The sequence below is a fragment of the Leishmania mexicana genome, chromosome 8 (genome assembly GCF_000234665.1).
Source record: "Leishmania mexicana MHOM/GT/2001/U1103 complete genome, chromosome 8".
NCBI lineage: Eukaryota > Euglenozoa > Kinetoplastea > Trypanosomatida > Trypanosomatidae > Leishmania > Leishmania mexicana.
The window spans coordinates 621,107-637,936 of record NC_018312.1 but is presented as its reverse complement, the minus strand read 5'-3'; the positions used below and the strand labels follow the sequence as shown (position 1 = coordinate 637,936).

The following is a 16,830-nucleotide window of genomic DNA, read 5'->3' as shown; positions in this document are numbered from 1 at the left end:
AGGTCCGATGACGACCACTACTGAGGATCGTTGCTGTCGTCATGGCGATGGAGATGCTCTCGTTGCGGAGGTGTGATGGCTTGCGTACCGCTGCCGTCACTGCTCACGTTTCCGAGAGGGGGAGACAGAAAAAAAGGGACCTCTTTTTTTATCTGCCGACACCGTGGGCAGGTAAACACACGTACTCTCAACCGCACTCGTACGTGCGTGGCAAGCACGATGCATGGACCTGCCGGGCGCTCTTGCTGTTGTTGTCTGCTGAAGGCGTGGATGCAAGGAGCCGCTCATCCACGCGCATAACGGAGGAGACAGTCATCTTCACGGTTGCGCGTGAGGACGCACCACCACCACCGGCGTCTCCTCCTTCCATGCGTGGTGGTTCACTGCACTGTGCATAATACAAACTTGCAGCTTTGAAAGGCATGAAGTACCTAAGCGTTTGCGCGGTGTAACGACGCCGCAGCCCACACGAGAGCGGGGGGGGGCGCATTTGTGTGTCCCTTTTCACTGTTGTGAACTCATCTTGTTCGATATCCTCATCGTACTCATCAGCATCGCCATCCTCCGGTCCCCCTCTCCCTCGAAGGCCTGCGCAGCGCTCGTGCGTATCTCTGCTTCTCTCTCCCTTCACCTCTTTTTTTCTGTGGCGACCTCATCGGTCGGTCCAGCGACTGTGTCGCACTGTCCATCACGAAGTTTTTTCACAGCAACCCCCCCACTTCTCCTCTACACCGAACAAGTTAGAGCGGAAACCGCAGCACCACGAGCAGCGACACACAAAAGGTGCAAGAAGAAATTGTTCACATGGCGGCGACACCAGCGAGCACAACCGAGGCGAAGCCGTCTATTCTCCAGACGACAGACGCACTCCTAGCCGTCCCTTCGAGCGAGACCGTGTGGTCGGCGTGGTACAAGGAGTCGGAGGACAAGTTTTTGGAGTTCAAGAGCTTCGAGCCGGCGCCGGCAACGGGAGGCCCAGGCAACATGTCCCGCGCTGGGTCCGTTCGCACGTTATCGATGCGGCAGATCAGCGGGCAGTTTGAGGAGGAAGTGGCCAAGTCATGGGAGGAGGACTGGGAGGACGAGGACGTGGAAGACACCTTCGAGCACATCATCGGCCAGATTTCACAGCTTCACGTCACCAAGGCCGCGTCCAAGTAGTGTGATCAGAGACGACGAATGGCTGCGTCTGTGTCGGGATGCAATGGAGTGCTCGGTGGAGGAGGAGGGGGGCGGTCGTATAGATGGAAACCAGTATCAAGGCAAGTCGACGAGGCGAGGGGGGACGCACGCTGACCGGCTTAGCCTTTGGGTGCTGCTTTCGTCTTCCCTTCCATCCTCTTTCTTCCCTTTCCTCTGCCATGTCTCCGAACTCTATTATGTTGCGACATCTTCCCAGTTTCGATTATGTCGTCGGTGTACAGCTTGTCCCTTGACACGTGGGCGCGTCTCTGTTGAAGAATTCAAAAAAAAATGGAGAAGACGCAGCCGCGCATTGCCGGGTCTGTGCGTGGGAGTCTCTCCGGTCTTTCGTCTGCGTGCGATTTCCGAGTACTGTCTGACTGGGTCACGTCAGTGTCCTTGAACGCAGCCCGATCTCCTTCCCCACAAGAGTGTGAGGGCAAGAAAAACGTGCTGCCTGCGGCTAGCAAAGGAATGCACTGTCGTTGCTATCGGTGGCCGACGACTGGGACGAAAGTGATGCGCTGGATCGTCCAGTGCGGCTTCCTACTTTGCGAGGGTATTTTGCTGCTTTTCAAAACACCGTTTCATCGTACCGTCTCTCCCGTTCCTTTCTCTCTCTCGCTCGCTCGCGTATTCCGCATCTGATCACTGCATACCTCCCCACTTCCTCCCCTCTCCTCACCACGCACCCACACGCCCGTGCGTGTCTGCGACAACCATTCATCCCACCTTGGTCCACATGTCCATGCATGCCAGGTCGTCCTTTACAGAGATCGACATTAAGTACCGTAAGTTTAAAGGTAGGCAGAGGACTTGTGCGAAGGGTTGGGGGTGTTCACCTGGCTGCGTGACGAACTGACCCTCTTTATGAAATCTATTTTTCCCTCCCGCACTTCGGTGTCATTGTGACAGTGCTAGCAAGGCAGTCCTTCACCGCATCGCGCACGACGCAAAACACGGCAGACCACCGCGAACTCGTTGGCTCCATCGTTTTCGCCGCCGCCCAGACAGTGACCGCGGCCGCGGACGTCGATTCGCACGACGTCCACAAGGAGAGGCGGTAATTGTGGCGGCAGCGGCCCAGACGTCAGGGCGCTATGTTCTCGCGTAGTGCGCGGCGGCTGGTGGAGAAGACAGCCATTGCAGCGGCCAGGCATGAGGTCCCTAACAGCGACAATGCGAGCCACGAGAGCCACCCCTCCGCCTCCATGTCATCATCGACTACCACCGGCGCTTCCGCAGCCTCCTCTTCTGTCACCACGCCTGCATCGACGTCGTGGATGGCGGGGGCGGCGTGGGCCAGCCTGGGCAGCGAGTTCAAGAATGTTGCGGAGGACAAGTTTTTGAAGCCCGTTCCGGACCAATTCCTGACGCCGCGGGCCACGACGGACATCCAGCCCGCCGAGGAGCTGCTGTCAAAGCTGGTGGAAGAGAACGCGGAGCGGTACAAGGGCATCGACGTTCGAGACCCATCCTCGATGGCCATCTACGAGGGCGAACGGCCGCGGTGGATGACGATGGGCGGTCAAGTGCGTGCTGTATCGGAGTTCATCTCTGGCCACCTATGCCACCACATCTCGCTGCCCGAGTGGAAGGATCTATTCGACCTAGAGTACGCGGAGATGGACCTGACGTACTGGCTGTACGTGCTGCATGTGCACCTCGTCAGCCGCCGCGCGACAAGTATCCCGATCGAGAAGTTCAACCGCCGTCGCGAAGTGCTGGAGGAGCTGCTGGTGACTATGTTTGATGGCTGGGCAGCTACGTCCGAGGATATCATGGGCCGCCCACCACTGAACAAAATTAAGTACTACATCCGCGACATGTACTACGTGACGGCGGTTAACTTCGAGGAGGCGCTGCTGCACGATGGGCCGGGGGCGGATATGATGCTGATGGGGTTCCTGATGAAGTTCTGCCCGCTTCCGCGACCGGAGGATGTGCCGATGTTCACGTACTACACCCTTGTCCATTACGTCCGCTTTCACACGGCCCTCTTCGACCGCATTCCGGACGAGGAGTTCGCCAAGGGGAACTTCAACTTCTTGAGCCCGACCGACCCGCTCATCTTCAGCAAGTACAGCGACATCGCGTACGACGAGGTTATTCGCGGCTGGACGGTGCAGGAGGGGGAGGACGGTGGCGGTGAAGCGGCACCGCCTCACTCGTAGCGTCGTTCTGCTGCCGCGCGCTCGTGTGGTACCGCTCCGCTTTCCCTTTCTGCAGCGCTGGCCAAGCATGCACAGTGCTGTGCTGCCTTGTCGTCCTTGTGCTGCCGGCGGCTGTGCTGATGCCCCCTCCCTCCCTCCCTCCCTTCTTTCGTAGTTGTTCGCTCTTCTGTTCCGCGTGTGCATCCCGCAGCCCTCTCGTTTTTCCCGTCTCCTCACGCTCCCCCCCTCGATCGACGTTCTCCACCCCCTCCCCCCGTTAGGTAGTCACACGCTTCTTTGTGTTGTTAGCGCTTCTCGACGGCACGAAATTGGGAGGAAAAAGCGTCGGGTAGAGGCTCTGGACATGACGGTTGAGGGCTGCCGGAAGAGAAGCCAGGGACGAAGCAGTACGGTATTCGTGTCCGGTCGAGGCGTGCCGATCGCTTCAAGGCGTGTTGCTGGGGTGGTGGGGTGTATGTGTATGTGTGTGTGTGTGGCTTTGGTTGAGCAAGGAGGCTTTCTCTTTGTTCGCTCGGTGGTGAGTGTTCTTCCGCTGGTGCTCCGAAGCACTGTGCGTGGAGATCGTTGTCCATGCAGGTCTGTGACGGCTTCGGGTTTTGTTCTCCGGCTGTGGTGTTGTCGACATTCACATTCTTTCCGTTTTTGTTTTTATGGTGATTCCGGTGCTAAGCGAAAAACAAAAACAAAACACACAGCAGGCACCACTGGCACACGCACGCACACACACACACACACACACACAAACACACCGTTAAGCGCTAAGATGCTGTCGGTGTTTCAGTGGTGCTGTCGGGTTTGTGGTGCGGTGGCGGCCCTCTCTTTCTCGCGCCTCCTGCAACCGTGGTGGGTGTCGCCAAGCGGCCTGCTACTGTGGCTCCCTCTGCTGAGGTCTTCTTTTTATCCTCATGCCGCTATGTGCGGTGGGAGGGGTAGAGGCTATCGCATCTTCACGTCTTGACACCTGCTATATGGCGGTGTGTCCAGGTGAGGCTGTTCTGGGCTCTCACCTCTGACGTATACCCCCCCCTTCCCCACCCTCCTCGCTCCCCACGCATACACGCCAACACAAAGTCTCAAAAGCCTTTTGCGGCCGCACGTCTCCTCAATTTTTTTTTCTGTCGTTTCCCAATTTCTCTCTCTCTTGCGCGCGCTCACACACTTTCTTCTGTGCAACGCGGCTGTGCGTCTGTCGGTTGCACCCACGTCCCACTGAGGAAGCATACAGCTAGTAACGCACACAGACTCACTCCGTACTCAAATACACGCCGTCATCCACGAAAAGCCCGTACAGACACGCAGCTTACGCGATTTCTTCTTCTTCCTTTACCCTCCCTTTCCGTTTTGGTTTCGGCTTCGTTGTTTCAAATATTTGTTATTCCTCACATTGAAGATACGGTGCGTCACACACAGTTTTTCGCTTTCCCTTGAAAAAAAAAAAGAACAGAACAGAACAAAAAAGGTACTCTCCCCTCCCCTCCCCTCTCCTCTCCCATCATCACCATCACAGACGCTCTCCTTATCATTCCCGCTTCTCTCTGGGCATTAAAAAAAAAGTGTGAAAAGGATACCCCCCCCTACACACACACACACACACACAAACTCCCCCCCCCCCCAAAAAAAAATTGTTTCTCCATTTTATTGTTTTTATTTGGTTCTTTAGCTTTTTGATGTGTGTGTGTCCTGAGCTACTACGACGCGAAACGGGCCCCACCTCCGCACATAAGCACGGCGCAGAGCACTCCACGTAAGAAAAAGAGAGGGACAACCAGCGCTGCTCTCTCCCCGCAGCGCGCACCTCCACGCACACGCGCATACACACCTTGTCTCTGGCTTGGGAGCTTGTTTGACTGCCCCCTCTCGCGTGCAGTGAGGGAGCGGTGTGTAAGCCTCCACAAAAGTGGCGGGGAAAGAGACGATATCAGGCGGTGAGGGCCTCTCTCTTCTAGCCTTTTTTTTGTTTCTTGTATTGGCACCACCAGAACGCGTGTGACGGAGCGCGCGTGCACGAAGTGACAAAGGCCGGATCACGCTTCCTCGCAACCGCACAACAGAAGCTTTGTTTTTTTATATATATTCTCAGCTGCTTTCCACACGAACCCACGGGCGTCCTTGTGATCGGCAAAGGGGAACGATTACCAGCACCGTTCACTTCGGATCTTTTCGTGACGTGTCTTGGTATTTTTGATCGTTTCACCACCCTATTATCTCGTGCCGTCGCAGAGAGAGAAACGAATCCATCGCAACACACACACACACACACACGTCTGTCATCGTGAGCGGCTTCAGCCGAGACGGAACATCGGCTCAGCGCTTTTCTTTCTGATTTATATTTCATCGCTTTGCAGACACTTTCTTTCCTCTTCCACTCCCTCCTTTTTCTTGTTGACCATGAAGCGTATCAGCGCCACCGAGCTGCAGGGCAACGTGCTCAAGCTGCCGCGTCTGCCCATTCCGTCGGTTGTGGCGACGATGGACGGGTACCGCTCATCCTTGCGTGCACTATGGTCCCCCGAGGTGACGGCACCGCACCTAGCGAAGCTGGACGCCTTCGTCAACTCCTCCGCCCCTGTGCTCCAGAGGCATCTCGTGGACACGGACGCGGCCGCCGCCGAGTCGGGCAAGGCACCGTTCACGTACGTGGAGGGCCTCTTGGCACAGTCGGCCCTCAACAGCCGTTCGCCACAAGAGGTGAACATGAACGCTAGCTTTGTTCTGCAGCAGGACATCGCCGGAGGGGATAGGACGCAGGCTGGAGTGGCATCGGCCCTCACCTACGGTATTGCGTGCTGGATTCAGGAACTGCGGACGAATGGTCTCTCCGTTCCGGCTGATCCGGTTGCGCAGTACGACGTGTCGCCGCTCCTCACCGAGTTTGGCCGCAGTCTCATTCCATCGAAGGAGACAGATCTGCTCCACACCACGCCACTGGAGAAGCTAAGCCACATCATAGTACTGCACGATGGCCACCCTTACATGGTCCGCGTCTTTGACGAGCACCAGCGCGTGCTCGACCGCAGATTGATTCAGAAAGCCTTCGAGCTGATCCTCACCATCACTCCCGACCAGGACAATACGTCTCCTGTGTCGGTGCTGACAGCTGGTAGCCGCGCTGTGTGGGGCCAGGCATATCAAGAGCTCCTCAAGACACCCGAAAACGCCGAGGTGCTGCGCCTCTTCCACGAGAGTATCCTGGTGGTGTGTCTCGACAGCATGAAGTGGGGCAACGACGAGAGTCTGGCGGAGGCCTCGGCTCTGCACGGCAGCAAGGAGGAGCTGGAGAACCGCTGGTACGACAAGCATCAGATGATCGTCTCCGAGGATGGGCAGGTGGCGTTCAACTTTGATTCGACGGCGAGCGACCGCGTGCACTGGGCCAAGTGGATAGGCGACGTACTCTCTATCCTGAAAGAGAGGGGCGTTGGCGGAGGGTCGACGGATGGCATCGACGGTGCTGCCGTGGGCCGCATCGTACGCCACCTGAGCGTGACATATGGCAAGTCGTTCGTTTCTCACATCCGCGCGGCACGCCAGGAGGCGCTGGCGATTGTGACGGACACCGAGGTGCACTCCATTCACCTTCCCTGTGGCAGGGCGCAGCTGTCTGCGCTGAAGGTAGAGCCGGATGCGTTTGTGCAGATGTGCCTGCAGTTAGCCATGTATAAGATGCGCAACAAGCTATACAGCACGACAGAGGTGTGCAGCACGGCCGGCTTCTTTCACGGCACCACGGAGCTGGTGCATACGACGTCTGAAGAGATGCTGGTACTGGCGAAAAACATTGCGCAGCTTCAGCAGGACGGCGAGCACGCGGCGGCGCTGGACACGAATGGCAAAGAAATGCTTACTAAGGTAATCCGCGCTACGAGCGACCGACACGTCGCCCTCACAGCTGCCGCATCTCGTGGCAAGGGCTACGACCGCCATCTTATGGCTCTACGCCACGTTGCGCGGATCAACGGTGACAAGGCCGCGCTTGCCTTCTTTGAAGACGACCTGTTCCTCAAGACGAGCAGGCCGGTGCTGAGCACCAGCCAGTTTAGCCAACCGTGGCTGCGGTACTACACTTTCGGCCCCATGCAGAGCAACGGCTACGGCCTCGGGTACGTGATTGATGAGCAGGAGGTGCGCATTTCTCTCTCCGCCTTTACGAACAGCCCGACAACGAACGTGGCGGACCTGAAGGCGGCACTGATGCTGTCCTGCAACACCCTCTGCGAGGTGCTTAGAGGCGTGCCAGCCGGAAACACCGCTGCAGCAGAAGCCTCGAACTGATCGCCCTGCAAAACAAAGAAGGGGGAGGACTCGAGGCGGAGAGGGAGAGGAAGGAGCCGCCGACGCCTATGAACGAGAGACAGACGAGAGCCTTGCCGATTGCACCTTATGGCGACATACACACACACACACATCGTCCCTCCCAACCAAACCCACACGGAAATTCTGCCAGCACAGCGAGACGCTAATGCATCCTTATTTCCTCTAGTTTTCCGCTGCCGTCTGCTCGCCATCCGCTGGGTCCTGTGCGCGCTTTCCGGCACGCGCCATGTCACCCGCTGATCTCGCGCTCTCTTTTTGCGCAGCGTTTTTACATTGTTGGTAATTGTTCTTTTCCCTCTGTGCGTTGCTGTACACATACCCGATTACAGGCAGCCCCCCCCCCCCCCCCCACCTCTCCTCTCCACGCAAAACACAGTGCACAGGAGTTGTTGCTGGCACCAACCCACAAGCATAGAGAGAGGGCTTGTGGTGGTGGTTTGGGGGGGGGACACAACACTCAATACGAACATTGTTGCCCCAAACGGGCCTGCGTTCGTGTATCATGGGGAAGCGTTTCGCAGGGTGTCTGGTTCGAGTTGGCAATGCTCATCCTCCCCTCTCCTCCTGCCGCGAGCAAAGTTTTGTTGTGGTGCTCTCTGTCTCTCAGTTTCTCTCTGTCTTCCGCCCCTTCTCTTCTTGTCTTGTTCGCCCTCCTCCTTCGCCTTTGTGGACGACATGCGTGAATATCGCCGTTTCACCTTCTCGACCGCCGCGCCTCTCTCTCTTTTAGTTATCCCCCTTCCCGCATTTCGCCTGTGCGATCTTTTGTTTTTTTTTTTGTGTCGCTCACGTTCTCGATCGCCTCCTTGTTGAACGAAAAAAATTTTCTCTGTCTGTGAGAGCATAGAAAGAGTTCAGGAAGAGGTGATTCACGGGGAAGAGGGGGAGAGAGGAGAGAGGAAGGGGGCGCGCAGAATCTGCTTCTTTGCGCTCTACTCCCCTCCCCCCCACCCACTCTCCCTCCCTCGGCATCACTCTTCTTCGCAAGCGTCTCTGCACCTCTGCGCACTTGTGTCGGTGCGCTTCTGTTCGTGTCGGTGTTTCACATTTTCCTGTTAGGTGTCAGTGCGGTGTGTGTGTGTGTTTGTGCAGTGAGCTGCTTTTCTTATTTCCGTTGGTACGGTCGTTTTGGTTACTCTCACTCTTTCTCTCTCCGTAGCCTTGTTGAAAAAGGCTAACGTGTGCGCGTTTGTGGGGTGGTGGCGCTGATGTAAGTCTTCTTCGCCTTAACGTCGGCCCACTTCGCACCTCTCCTTGTTTTTTTGTTTTTGTCCTATGGGCGCCTTTTCTTTTTACATTGTGTGTTCCGACGCCCAGACCTTTTTTTTTGTCGAGACTTGCTTGTGCTTCATCTCCCTTCCTCTTTTTAGCGTCTTTCTCTCTATCTCTTCGGGTGTGTGCGCGTGTGCGTGCGTGTCTGTGTGTTTGTGTTCGCTCTCACCGCAGCAGCCGTCACGGGGATGCTTCCTCCTCCTCTTATCTGCCTGTTAGTAGGGGAGGGAGGGGGTATTTTTTTGGTGTCCTTTGTGGCGTTGTTCTTTCGTCTAGCTGAGGTGATGGAGAGGGGCTGTATCGTATGCGAGTAGCAGGGCATGGCGTGTGCTGCTCTCGGCTTGCCCATATGTGAAGTTTTCGTCTTTGGTTGATGTTTCTGTTGTTTCTTCTTCATAATCGACTCAAGCCAGCTTGACTTTTGTGGCTTCGTGTACTCTCCAGTGAGTGGGATTAGGACACGCTGTATGTGCCCTTTGAAGTCGGTCTCTAAAGGGATACCGATCGGTCGGGAAAGGGGAGGTTGCCGCTAGTCGGTTGTTTTGGCGTGCGCCGTCGCTGTGGCCAACGCGCGGTCGAGCGGAATGAGGAGGTTGGGAGTAGCTGGAGACGCGGAACGAAGAGGGACAGGAGAGTCCGAAAGCTTTTTTTTTGAGTCAATGCCGCTTACGAGCAGCCGCTTGCTTCCGCTGAAGGGCGTGCATCACGCCCCCAAATGGGGCGCGTGTTTCTGTCTCTTGCTCAAGGGGCCACTTGCATGTTCTTTCACGGACGCTGTTAACGAGTGTGTTTTTCTCTTGTTGTTCGTTCGCCTCTCTTCCGCTCGCACTTCCCTCCGTCCCCCGTCTTTCCCCCCTCGTAGTCTCACATTACTCTCTACCTGTTCACTTTCGGCTTTGCTGTCGTGAACTGGCCCTGATGACGGAGGGCACCTCAGTGCGTGGTATCGCAGGCTCCTGTGCACCCTCTCCCCAGACAGAGTGTGAGGAGGAAACCAAGCACTCCCACCCCCTCCCTCCTATGCCTCCCAATGCCGGGCCGCTTCTGGTGGTTCCAGTGACAAGTGCCTACGACGTAGTGAGGGAGGCCAGTGCGGTGAATCGCCACTGATGTCCGCGTTGAGGTCCTGGATGGCGTTGTGCGTCGGAGCCACCTGCGACAGTGAACATCTCTGTGTCACTCGCGGGATGGTCAAGGTGTCCACGTGACTCGAGCGCATCACACCCGACCTTCTCGCTGCCTTCCGGTGTGTGGAGCCTGAGTGCCACCCCCAAGGAGATGGGAATACACCAGGAGTGGTGACCGGCATGATTGGGAGCGGCTGTGAGGCAACCCTGGAGGCCGCGGGTGGGTAGGCGGAGTTGCAAGGCAGAGGTCGTGCTCTCTGTTGGCTCAGTGGGGGCATTGCACTGTAACGCGTGTGCTCACGACTGCTTCACACCAGGTGGTGGGGTCCTGTGACAGGCCAAGCAGAGTGGAGCTCAAGACATGCGCTATGTCAGAATGGATACGTTACAAAAAAAAGTTTTCTTGTGTTATTAGCCATCTGGCGTCCTTGTCCTGCGTTGTCACTCGGCCTCCTTCCTTCCCGTCGCTAATCTCCCTTTGGCTCTGTCTCTGCCCCTTCCACCCAGTGGGAGGCCCACTGTATTGACCCTCCGTCCTCTATGTTCCTGTCTCCCTTCTGGCGTTCTTGTTGCGTGTTGTTTGCCTTTTTTTTCACCTTCTCTAAAAGACACGCACATCGACCTCCGGCGAGGACCACGCACGCACGGAGGCGCGCAGGCACCACAGATCCGAGTCACACGGATCCATGAAGGCACGAACAAAAAGGTGGGCAACATACGATAGAGAGTCGGTGCAGCACGACTCACTCTCCTGCCTGGCTGCGCACGCACACACTTAGAGCAGCTCCCACGGCCTTCCTCGTCTCCTCCTCGTGTCTTGGCGCCAGGTGCATCCAAGCTTCTTGTCCAGCGAGACCCTGACTCTTCCGCCGAAGTGGGCATAATGCGGCGGCAAAAGCGGCGCAGGCTTTCCCCTCCCTCGCTCCTTCTTGCCTTGTTCTCGCCCCTCCTCCTCGTGTCTTCCTTCCACTCTTGGTGTAGGATCTTAACACCATGGTACCCTCTTCATGCTCTCCGTGTACCCTTTCTCTCCTTCCGTTTCTTGCTCGCGTTTACACGCTCCTGCTCACCATCGCCACTGCTGCGTGAATACCGCCGCGTTGCAGCCACGCGTCTGTGGACGAACTCGCTTTCCACGTACGTCCTCTGAGAGAGAACACCAGCAAGCCAAGCAAAGGAGTCGCCAAGACACCGCTGCGCGGGCGCCTTCTCATTGTCTCCTCTCCACCAACAGCGCTGGGCGACGTCAGTGCGTTGCACCGCCTCCGGTTCCGTTGCATTGATAGGCGCGTTTGTGTGTGTGTGTATGCTTGGCTGCCTGTCGTATGTGACGCCTCTCACCTCTGAACCGAAGCACTCCTCACTGATCACGCAAAATGCCCCCCTCGTCTTCCATGACGGTGGAGCAACGCATCTTGCACCGGCTCTCCACCTGCGCCGAGGAGGCCATCCCTTATGAACAGCTCAAGAAGGAGCTGCAGCTCGGCTCCAGCGGCGGCGAGGGCGCGGTGCGCCAGCTGATGGAGCAGAATCGTGTGCGCCTGCGCCGCGGCAACGGTGCCGACACGCAGATATACATCTCCATCGTGAACAACATTAACGAGAATCTGTCTCTGGTGCTCGACGCGGTGCGAGCGAGCGGGTCCAGTGGGATCGATCAGACACAGCTGCTGAGCAAGGTGCGGATGCCCAAGACGGAGCTTGGCAAGGCTCTCGCGGCGCTCACAGCGAAGAACCTCATAAAGGAGCACCGCTCCTTCACGAACCGGGCGAAGCGCATCTACACGCTCTTCAATATTGACCCGTCGACGCATATCACAGGGGGCGCCATGTACTGTGGCGAGGAGCTCGACGTCGCCTTTGTGGATGAGTGGCGTCGCGAGCTGACACGGTTTGTGTCAACGCGGCGGATGGTCAGCTTTGACCAGATCAAGCGGCATGTCGAGGCAGTACAGAGCGCTGCCAGTGGTCGTGGTGGTGGCAGCGCTCCGCCCGCGGCAGGCCTCGGGACGAATCACCCGTCCGGCACATCCACTCAGCCGTACAACCTGCACGTTGTCTTCACCATGATTGACTCAGCGATGCAGCGGCCTGTCGGCGGTGGCCCGTCGTCGTCGTCGTCTGGCATGGCATCCGCAGGTAGTAGCTACGCGTTTGTAGCGAAGCAGCTCTCCGACCTGGACCTGCGTACCCTCGTCCACACCCTCGTCCTCGACGGCGTACTGGAGATGCTTATTCCAGCCACCACGGAGGAGGTGAACACACCTCAGTACCAGCTCGCGTGCGGCCAGAGTGTGATGCGGCACTTCACGGTGCAGGCGCGGCGTCCTCGCCAGCGGCCCTTGTCAACAGGCATGGAGGGACAGGCGCGGCAGCGCGTGCGTCAAGAGAATGACTTGGCGTTGGGATTGCCCGGGTACCCGTCCGCTGCTCCGTCCTCCTCGGCATCAACTGCTGCGGCTGGTGGCGGAAGTGGGTGCATTCCCGATATAGAGGATGACGGACTCAGCAGCAGCACAATGGAAGTCCTTCGCCACTCCAGCCTCTGGGAGCCGGCGCCCGTCTCGCAGCCGTCTTCGAAGGACGCTGTTGACGGCTGGTCCTACATGCCGGCTGTGGGCTTTCCCTGCCTCGGGTGTCCCCTTCTGGATCAATGCTCCGTTACGTGCCGTGGCGTGGTGAATCCGAAGGGGTGCACGTACCTGAAAAGCTGGCTAAGTTGACCTCCCCCATCTTCCCCCAGAGGCAAGTCCAGGGGCGGCAACAAGAAAGCGAACACATCGAGCAGCACTGTCGCTGTAGTCTCAGCAGCTGTACGGGAGGGAGTTGGAACTTCCGGCAGCGGTGGGAGGTGTAGGGTGATTGTACTGGTGTCTATGAGCATGGGCAAAAACGAAGGGATGTGGAGGATGGTGGTGGTGTGTGTGTGTCTAGGGGGGAGGGAAAGGGCGGGGTAGAGCTGACTGCGTGTACGCGCGCCTTTTTTCGTACGTGCTGCGGAGGAAAGACGCTCGCACACCCACCCCTATCATATCTTTCCTTCTTGTAACGGCAACACAACACTCGGTGTATGTGTGTGTGTGTGCGTGCGTGACTTCTGCAGCTCATTGTACCCCCACCCCCACTCCCCCAAGCCAACTTAGGCGTTCTACAGCACACCGACAGCGCTCAACTCCACTGCATGCGCTTCCCCCTTTTCCTTTGCCTTGCTTTAACTCGCGCCTAAGAAATAACCGCACCCACAGACTCACGCTCACTGCGCTCGGGGCCACCGCGGTTGAAGTCAGAGGCGAGGGCCAAAAGGACAGCGGCGAGAACGTGGAACTCCATGAACAGAGCGGGTGTCGTCCCTCCCCCCACACACCCCTTTTTCTCACGTGGGCGGGGGGGTGCCTGTGTGCAAGTGGGGCGTTCGCCTCTCTCTTTTGCTTCTCGTGTTCGTCCACCATTCCGCTTCCCACCCCTGCTTTCTCCCGAATCACACGTCGAGAGAGAGAGAATGAACGGTGAAGCGGCAGCAAACCCATCGGAGGGTGGTGTGATGCACATGGGACGGATCATACCTTCCTGCGTGGTGGCAGAGAGGAAGCACAGCTTTCCTTCCTTAAACAGCAACAACAAGGAAGGAAAAGAAAACGAAAGAAAAAGAGGCGTGTGCTAGTTGTTTGCATCCATATCGGGAGCTGTGGGCCGGAGAGGAGGAGTGCAGTGGGCGGAAGCACTGCGGGGCATCCGCATCTCCACCGCCGTCCTCTTGCGCTACGGATTTGAGCCTTTTGGGGCTACACACGGGGGAGGGGGCGGTGCGGCGTTTCGTGCCCGCAGCCGTTGAATGTGTCGCATTTTTCTTCTGCGAGTAGTTGGGCTTCCTGCATGTCCGTCTTCCTCTCTAGCTGCTGCGTTGCTCGCTCTTTTCCCCTTTTCGTCTCTTCCCCTGCATACGCATCCCCACAGACGGGCGCTGTTTCCCAGAGAAGGACATCGGCGCGGCAAAGGGCGAGTTGTCTGGTTAGGCGGAAAGTAGACGAGCAGCACCAAAAAATCGCTTCTTGCCTTCTGCTGCTGCTGCCGTGTGTGGTGGTGAAGTGCGGCACAGACTCTCAACACAGACGTAGAGATTCACGCACGACCTTTTTTCGAGAGAGGGATCCAGGGGACCTGGGCCACCCATCGCACACACACACACACAGACGCTTGTGCTCCTTTGCCACCCCCCTTCCCTCCCTTCCCCTTATCTGCACCGGCATCTAGCCACTCGTGCTGCTGCAGCCTTTACGATGCGATAATGTCATCGCCATGCCCCTCCTCATCCTTGCCTCTGCTAGGCAGCATCACCAGCGGTATTCGCTCGCCGTCAAGAGATCCACTGCAGCAGCAGCGGGTTCACCAGCGACATGTCCCGAGGCGACTGCGTCTCCGCGAGGACGGCAACATTCGTGCATGCCCAGAGAACTCTGTCAGATGCGTCAGCCAGACATGCGCTCCGCCGCTGCTGGCTGCTTCGGCTTTTGCTCGAGAGAAGGAGGAGCCGAGCGCAAAGCGTTATCATGCAGAGCCGTCATCTTGCCTAGGATCAAGCGGCAGCAGCAGTTCTGTCGGCCGGAGTGCGGCGGCGACAGCAGTCGTCATTGCCGCCCCACTGCTCTCTATGTCAAACCCCTCTTCGCGGGCTGCGCCTTCGCCTTTCCATTATCTGTGCACTTCTGTCGGTGGGTGCCCGGTGGTCGGGGCGAAGGGCGCGCGCGCTCATCTGCCAGGCTCGTCAGCAAGTTGCGGCGTGAGTGGCAGTGCCGCTCTGAGGGGCCTTTCGATCCCATCTGCACACTCAAAGGCGCATTCCACGACGGCAGTTGTGCGGACCTCGCCCTCGTCGCGCGTTGCGTCACCTCCGCTCTCTGCGACTCACCCCTCCCTTGTATCTGCTTCTCGTGACTCACGCATCGTTTGCTCTCATCCGCAGTCCGCATCGATGTCTACCGTGCCTGGCGCTATCACTGACAGATCAGCACCGTCGCCAGTGTCATCCCCGCTGCACCGCATCCATCAGCACGAGCTGCGCCCCGCGGATTTCCGTCGTGAGGAGGTACTCGGTGAGGGGAGCTATTCGATCGTCACCCTTGCCACGCACCGTGCGTCGGGGCTGCTCTTCGCGCTGAAGGAGATCGACCGCAGCCGCCTGCGATGGCGACCACTGGAGGCGCAGCTGCGCTGGGAGATCAATCTGCAGCGGACGCTGCGCCACCCGCACATTGTGCGACTCTACAGCTACTTCATCACGCCAGAATGCATCAGTCTCGTATTGGAGTACTGCAGCGGCGGGACACTGCTGAGTCGGTTGAGAGCTGCACCACAGCACCGCTTGTCGGAGCGGCAGGCATCGCGCTACACTCGCCACGTGGCGAAGGCGCTGGCGCACCTGCATGGCCTCGGAGTGGCGCACCGAGACCTGAAGCTGGAAAATGTTCTCATCGATGCAGAAGGCATTGCCAAGCTGGCAGACTTTGGCTGGTCGCGCCCTGTCGTGCATCCGTTGCCACCCAGTAAGCCAGTGGCTACTGCTCAGACTGTAGGTGACAGGAACGACGCACCGCGTACCAGCGTGAAGCACGACACGAGCAACGAGGACTCGACGGAAGAGGTGACAGAGGGGCGCCGCACCGTGTGTGGCACGCTGGACTACCTCTCCCCTGAGATGGTCTCCGGCCAAGAACACTCGGCCAAGACAGACGTCTGGTCGCTTGGTGTCATGCTGGCCGAGATGCTGACCGGCACACCGCCGTTCTACACTGAGTCGACGCAGCGGACACTTTACGCCATCCAGCGGCTGCCGCCAAACCTCACTGGCTTACACCTCACAGGCAGTGGGTCAGGACTTACTGGTAGCGGTGCCTCCGCCACGGCCAATGTGTGTATGACCCTCGACGAACCTGTAGCCCTCTCTGCAGGTGCGCTGTCTCTCATTCACGCTATGCTCCAGAAGGATCCGGCGGCGCGACCGCCGATGTCGGAGGTGTTGGGCCACCCCTGGCTGCAAAAAACGCGTTAGGCAGTCAGGAGGCGAAAGAAGTGGCGTGGATGCCCCTCCCCTTTCCCTTGCTCCCTGTGCCGCTTCTTTCTCTTTCAATCACCGTGTTATGCCTGGTGCTGGCTGGTGCTGCCTGGTGCTTGTCCGCGTGTGGCTGCTAGGCACGCATGAGTGTTGACGCGTCTCAGCGACGGCTACCGTCGTTGGACTTTTCTTTTTTATTTCGCGTGTCGCTTTAGAGTTTGGCGTGTCGGGTGTTGCGTGTATGTGCATAGAGCAGCAGCTCCGTTATCGGGATGAGTCCTCCAGGAATTTTCGCCCACACAATGGCGCGTGAGAACGAAAAAAAAAGATGAGGCATGGCTTTATCGCGAAACGTATCCTGCACAGAGTAGGGGAAGGAGAAGGAAGGGGATGGACTGGCACACGGCAGCCTCTTTCCCACCTTCCTCCCCCCACTTTTCCGCTGGCGCTGCGCGTGATTTTTGCCACCTGACGCAACCCACTGCAACGCTCTCCGAGTCACCTGCTTGACAGAGCCGATGGCTGATCCCGTTGCCATGAATCATCGTCTCTTCTCAACCCCCGCGTCTCTCTCTTTCACCCAATCTCTCAAACCTGACCCCCTTCCACGTAAAGCCCGCCACGCACAAACGGTCACGCACAACTCAGCCGGTTACTTCGTTTGCCCTTCTTTCTGTTTTCTTTTTTCCCTTTTTTGATATATTTGCATGCC

At 57.9% G+C, this 16,830-nt stretch overlaps 5 protein-coding genes across 5 annotated transcripts; all 5 read left to right on the top strand.

Moving 5' to 3' along the window:
- Nucleotides 1-804: 804 nt before the first annotated feature.
- LMXM_08_29_1290 (conserved hypothetical protein) lies at nucleotides 805-1,161 on the top strand (the record flags this gene model as incomplete). The annotated part of the gene is made up of 1 exon (XM_003872379.1): nucleotides 805-1,161. The coding sequence occupies one exon, from the start codon at nucleotides 805-807 to the stop codon at nucleotides 1,159-1,161; it is 357 nt and encodes a 118-aa protein (XP_003872428.1).
- A 1,304-nt stretch (nucleotides 1,162-2,465) lies between these two features.
- Nucleotides 2,466-3,356, top strand: LMXM_08_29_1300 (conserved hypothetical protein; the record flags this gene model as incomplete). Its single annotated transcript, XM_003872378.1, has 1 exon — nucleotides 2,466-3,356. One exon carries the CDS (start codon nucleotides 2,466-2,468, stop codon nucleotides 3,354-3,356), a length of 891 nt encoding a protein of 296 aa, XP_003872427.1.
- Nucleotides 3,357-5,744: 2,388 nt separating this feature from the next.
- LMXM_08_29_1310 (putative carnitine/choline acetyltransferase) lies at nucleotides 5,745-7,628 on the top strand (the record flags this gene model as incomplete). The annotated part of the gene is made up of 1 exon (XM_003872377.1): nucleotides 5,745-7,628. The coding sequence occupies one exon, from the start codon at nucleotides 5,745-5,747 to the stop codon at nucleotides 7,626-7,628; it is 1,884 nt and encodes a 627-aa protein (XP_003872426.1).
- Nucleotides 7,629-11,445: 3,817 nt separating this feature from the next.
- Nucleotides 11,446-12,792, top strand: LMXM_08_29_1320 (conserved hypothetical protein; the record flags this gene model as incomplete). Its single annotated transcript, XM_003872376.1, has 1 exon — nucleotides 11,446-12,792. One exon carries the CDS (start codon nucleotides 11,446-11,448, stop codon nucleotides 12,790-12,792), a length of 1,347 nt encoding a protein of 448 aa, XP_003872425.1.
- A 1,562-nt stretch (nucleotides 12,793-14,354) lies between these two features.
- Nucleotides 14,355-16,115, top strand: LMXM_08_29_1330 (putative protein kinase; the record flags this gene model as incomplete). Its single annotated transcript, XM_003872375.1, has 1 exon — nucleotides 14,355-16,115. The coding sequence occupies one exon, from the start codon at nucleotides 14,355-14,357 to the stop codon at nucleotides 16,113-16,115; it is 1,761 nt and encodes a 586-aa protein (XP_003872424.1).
- Between the last annotated feature and the right edge of the window lie 715 nt (nucleotides 16,116-16,830).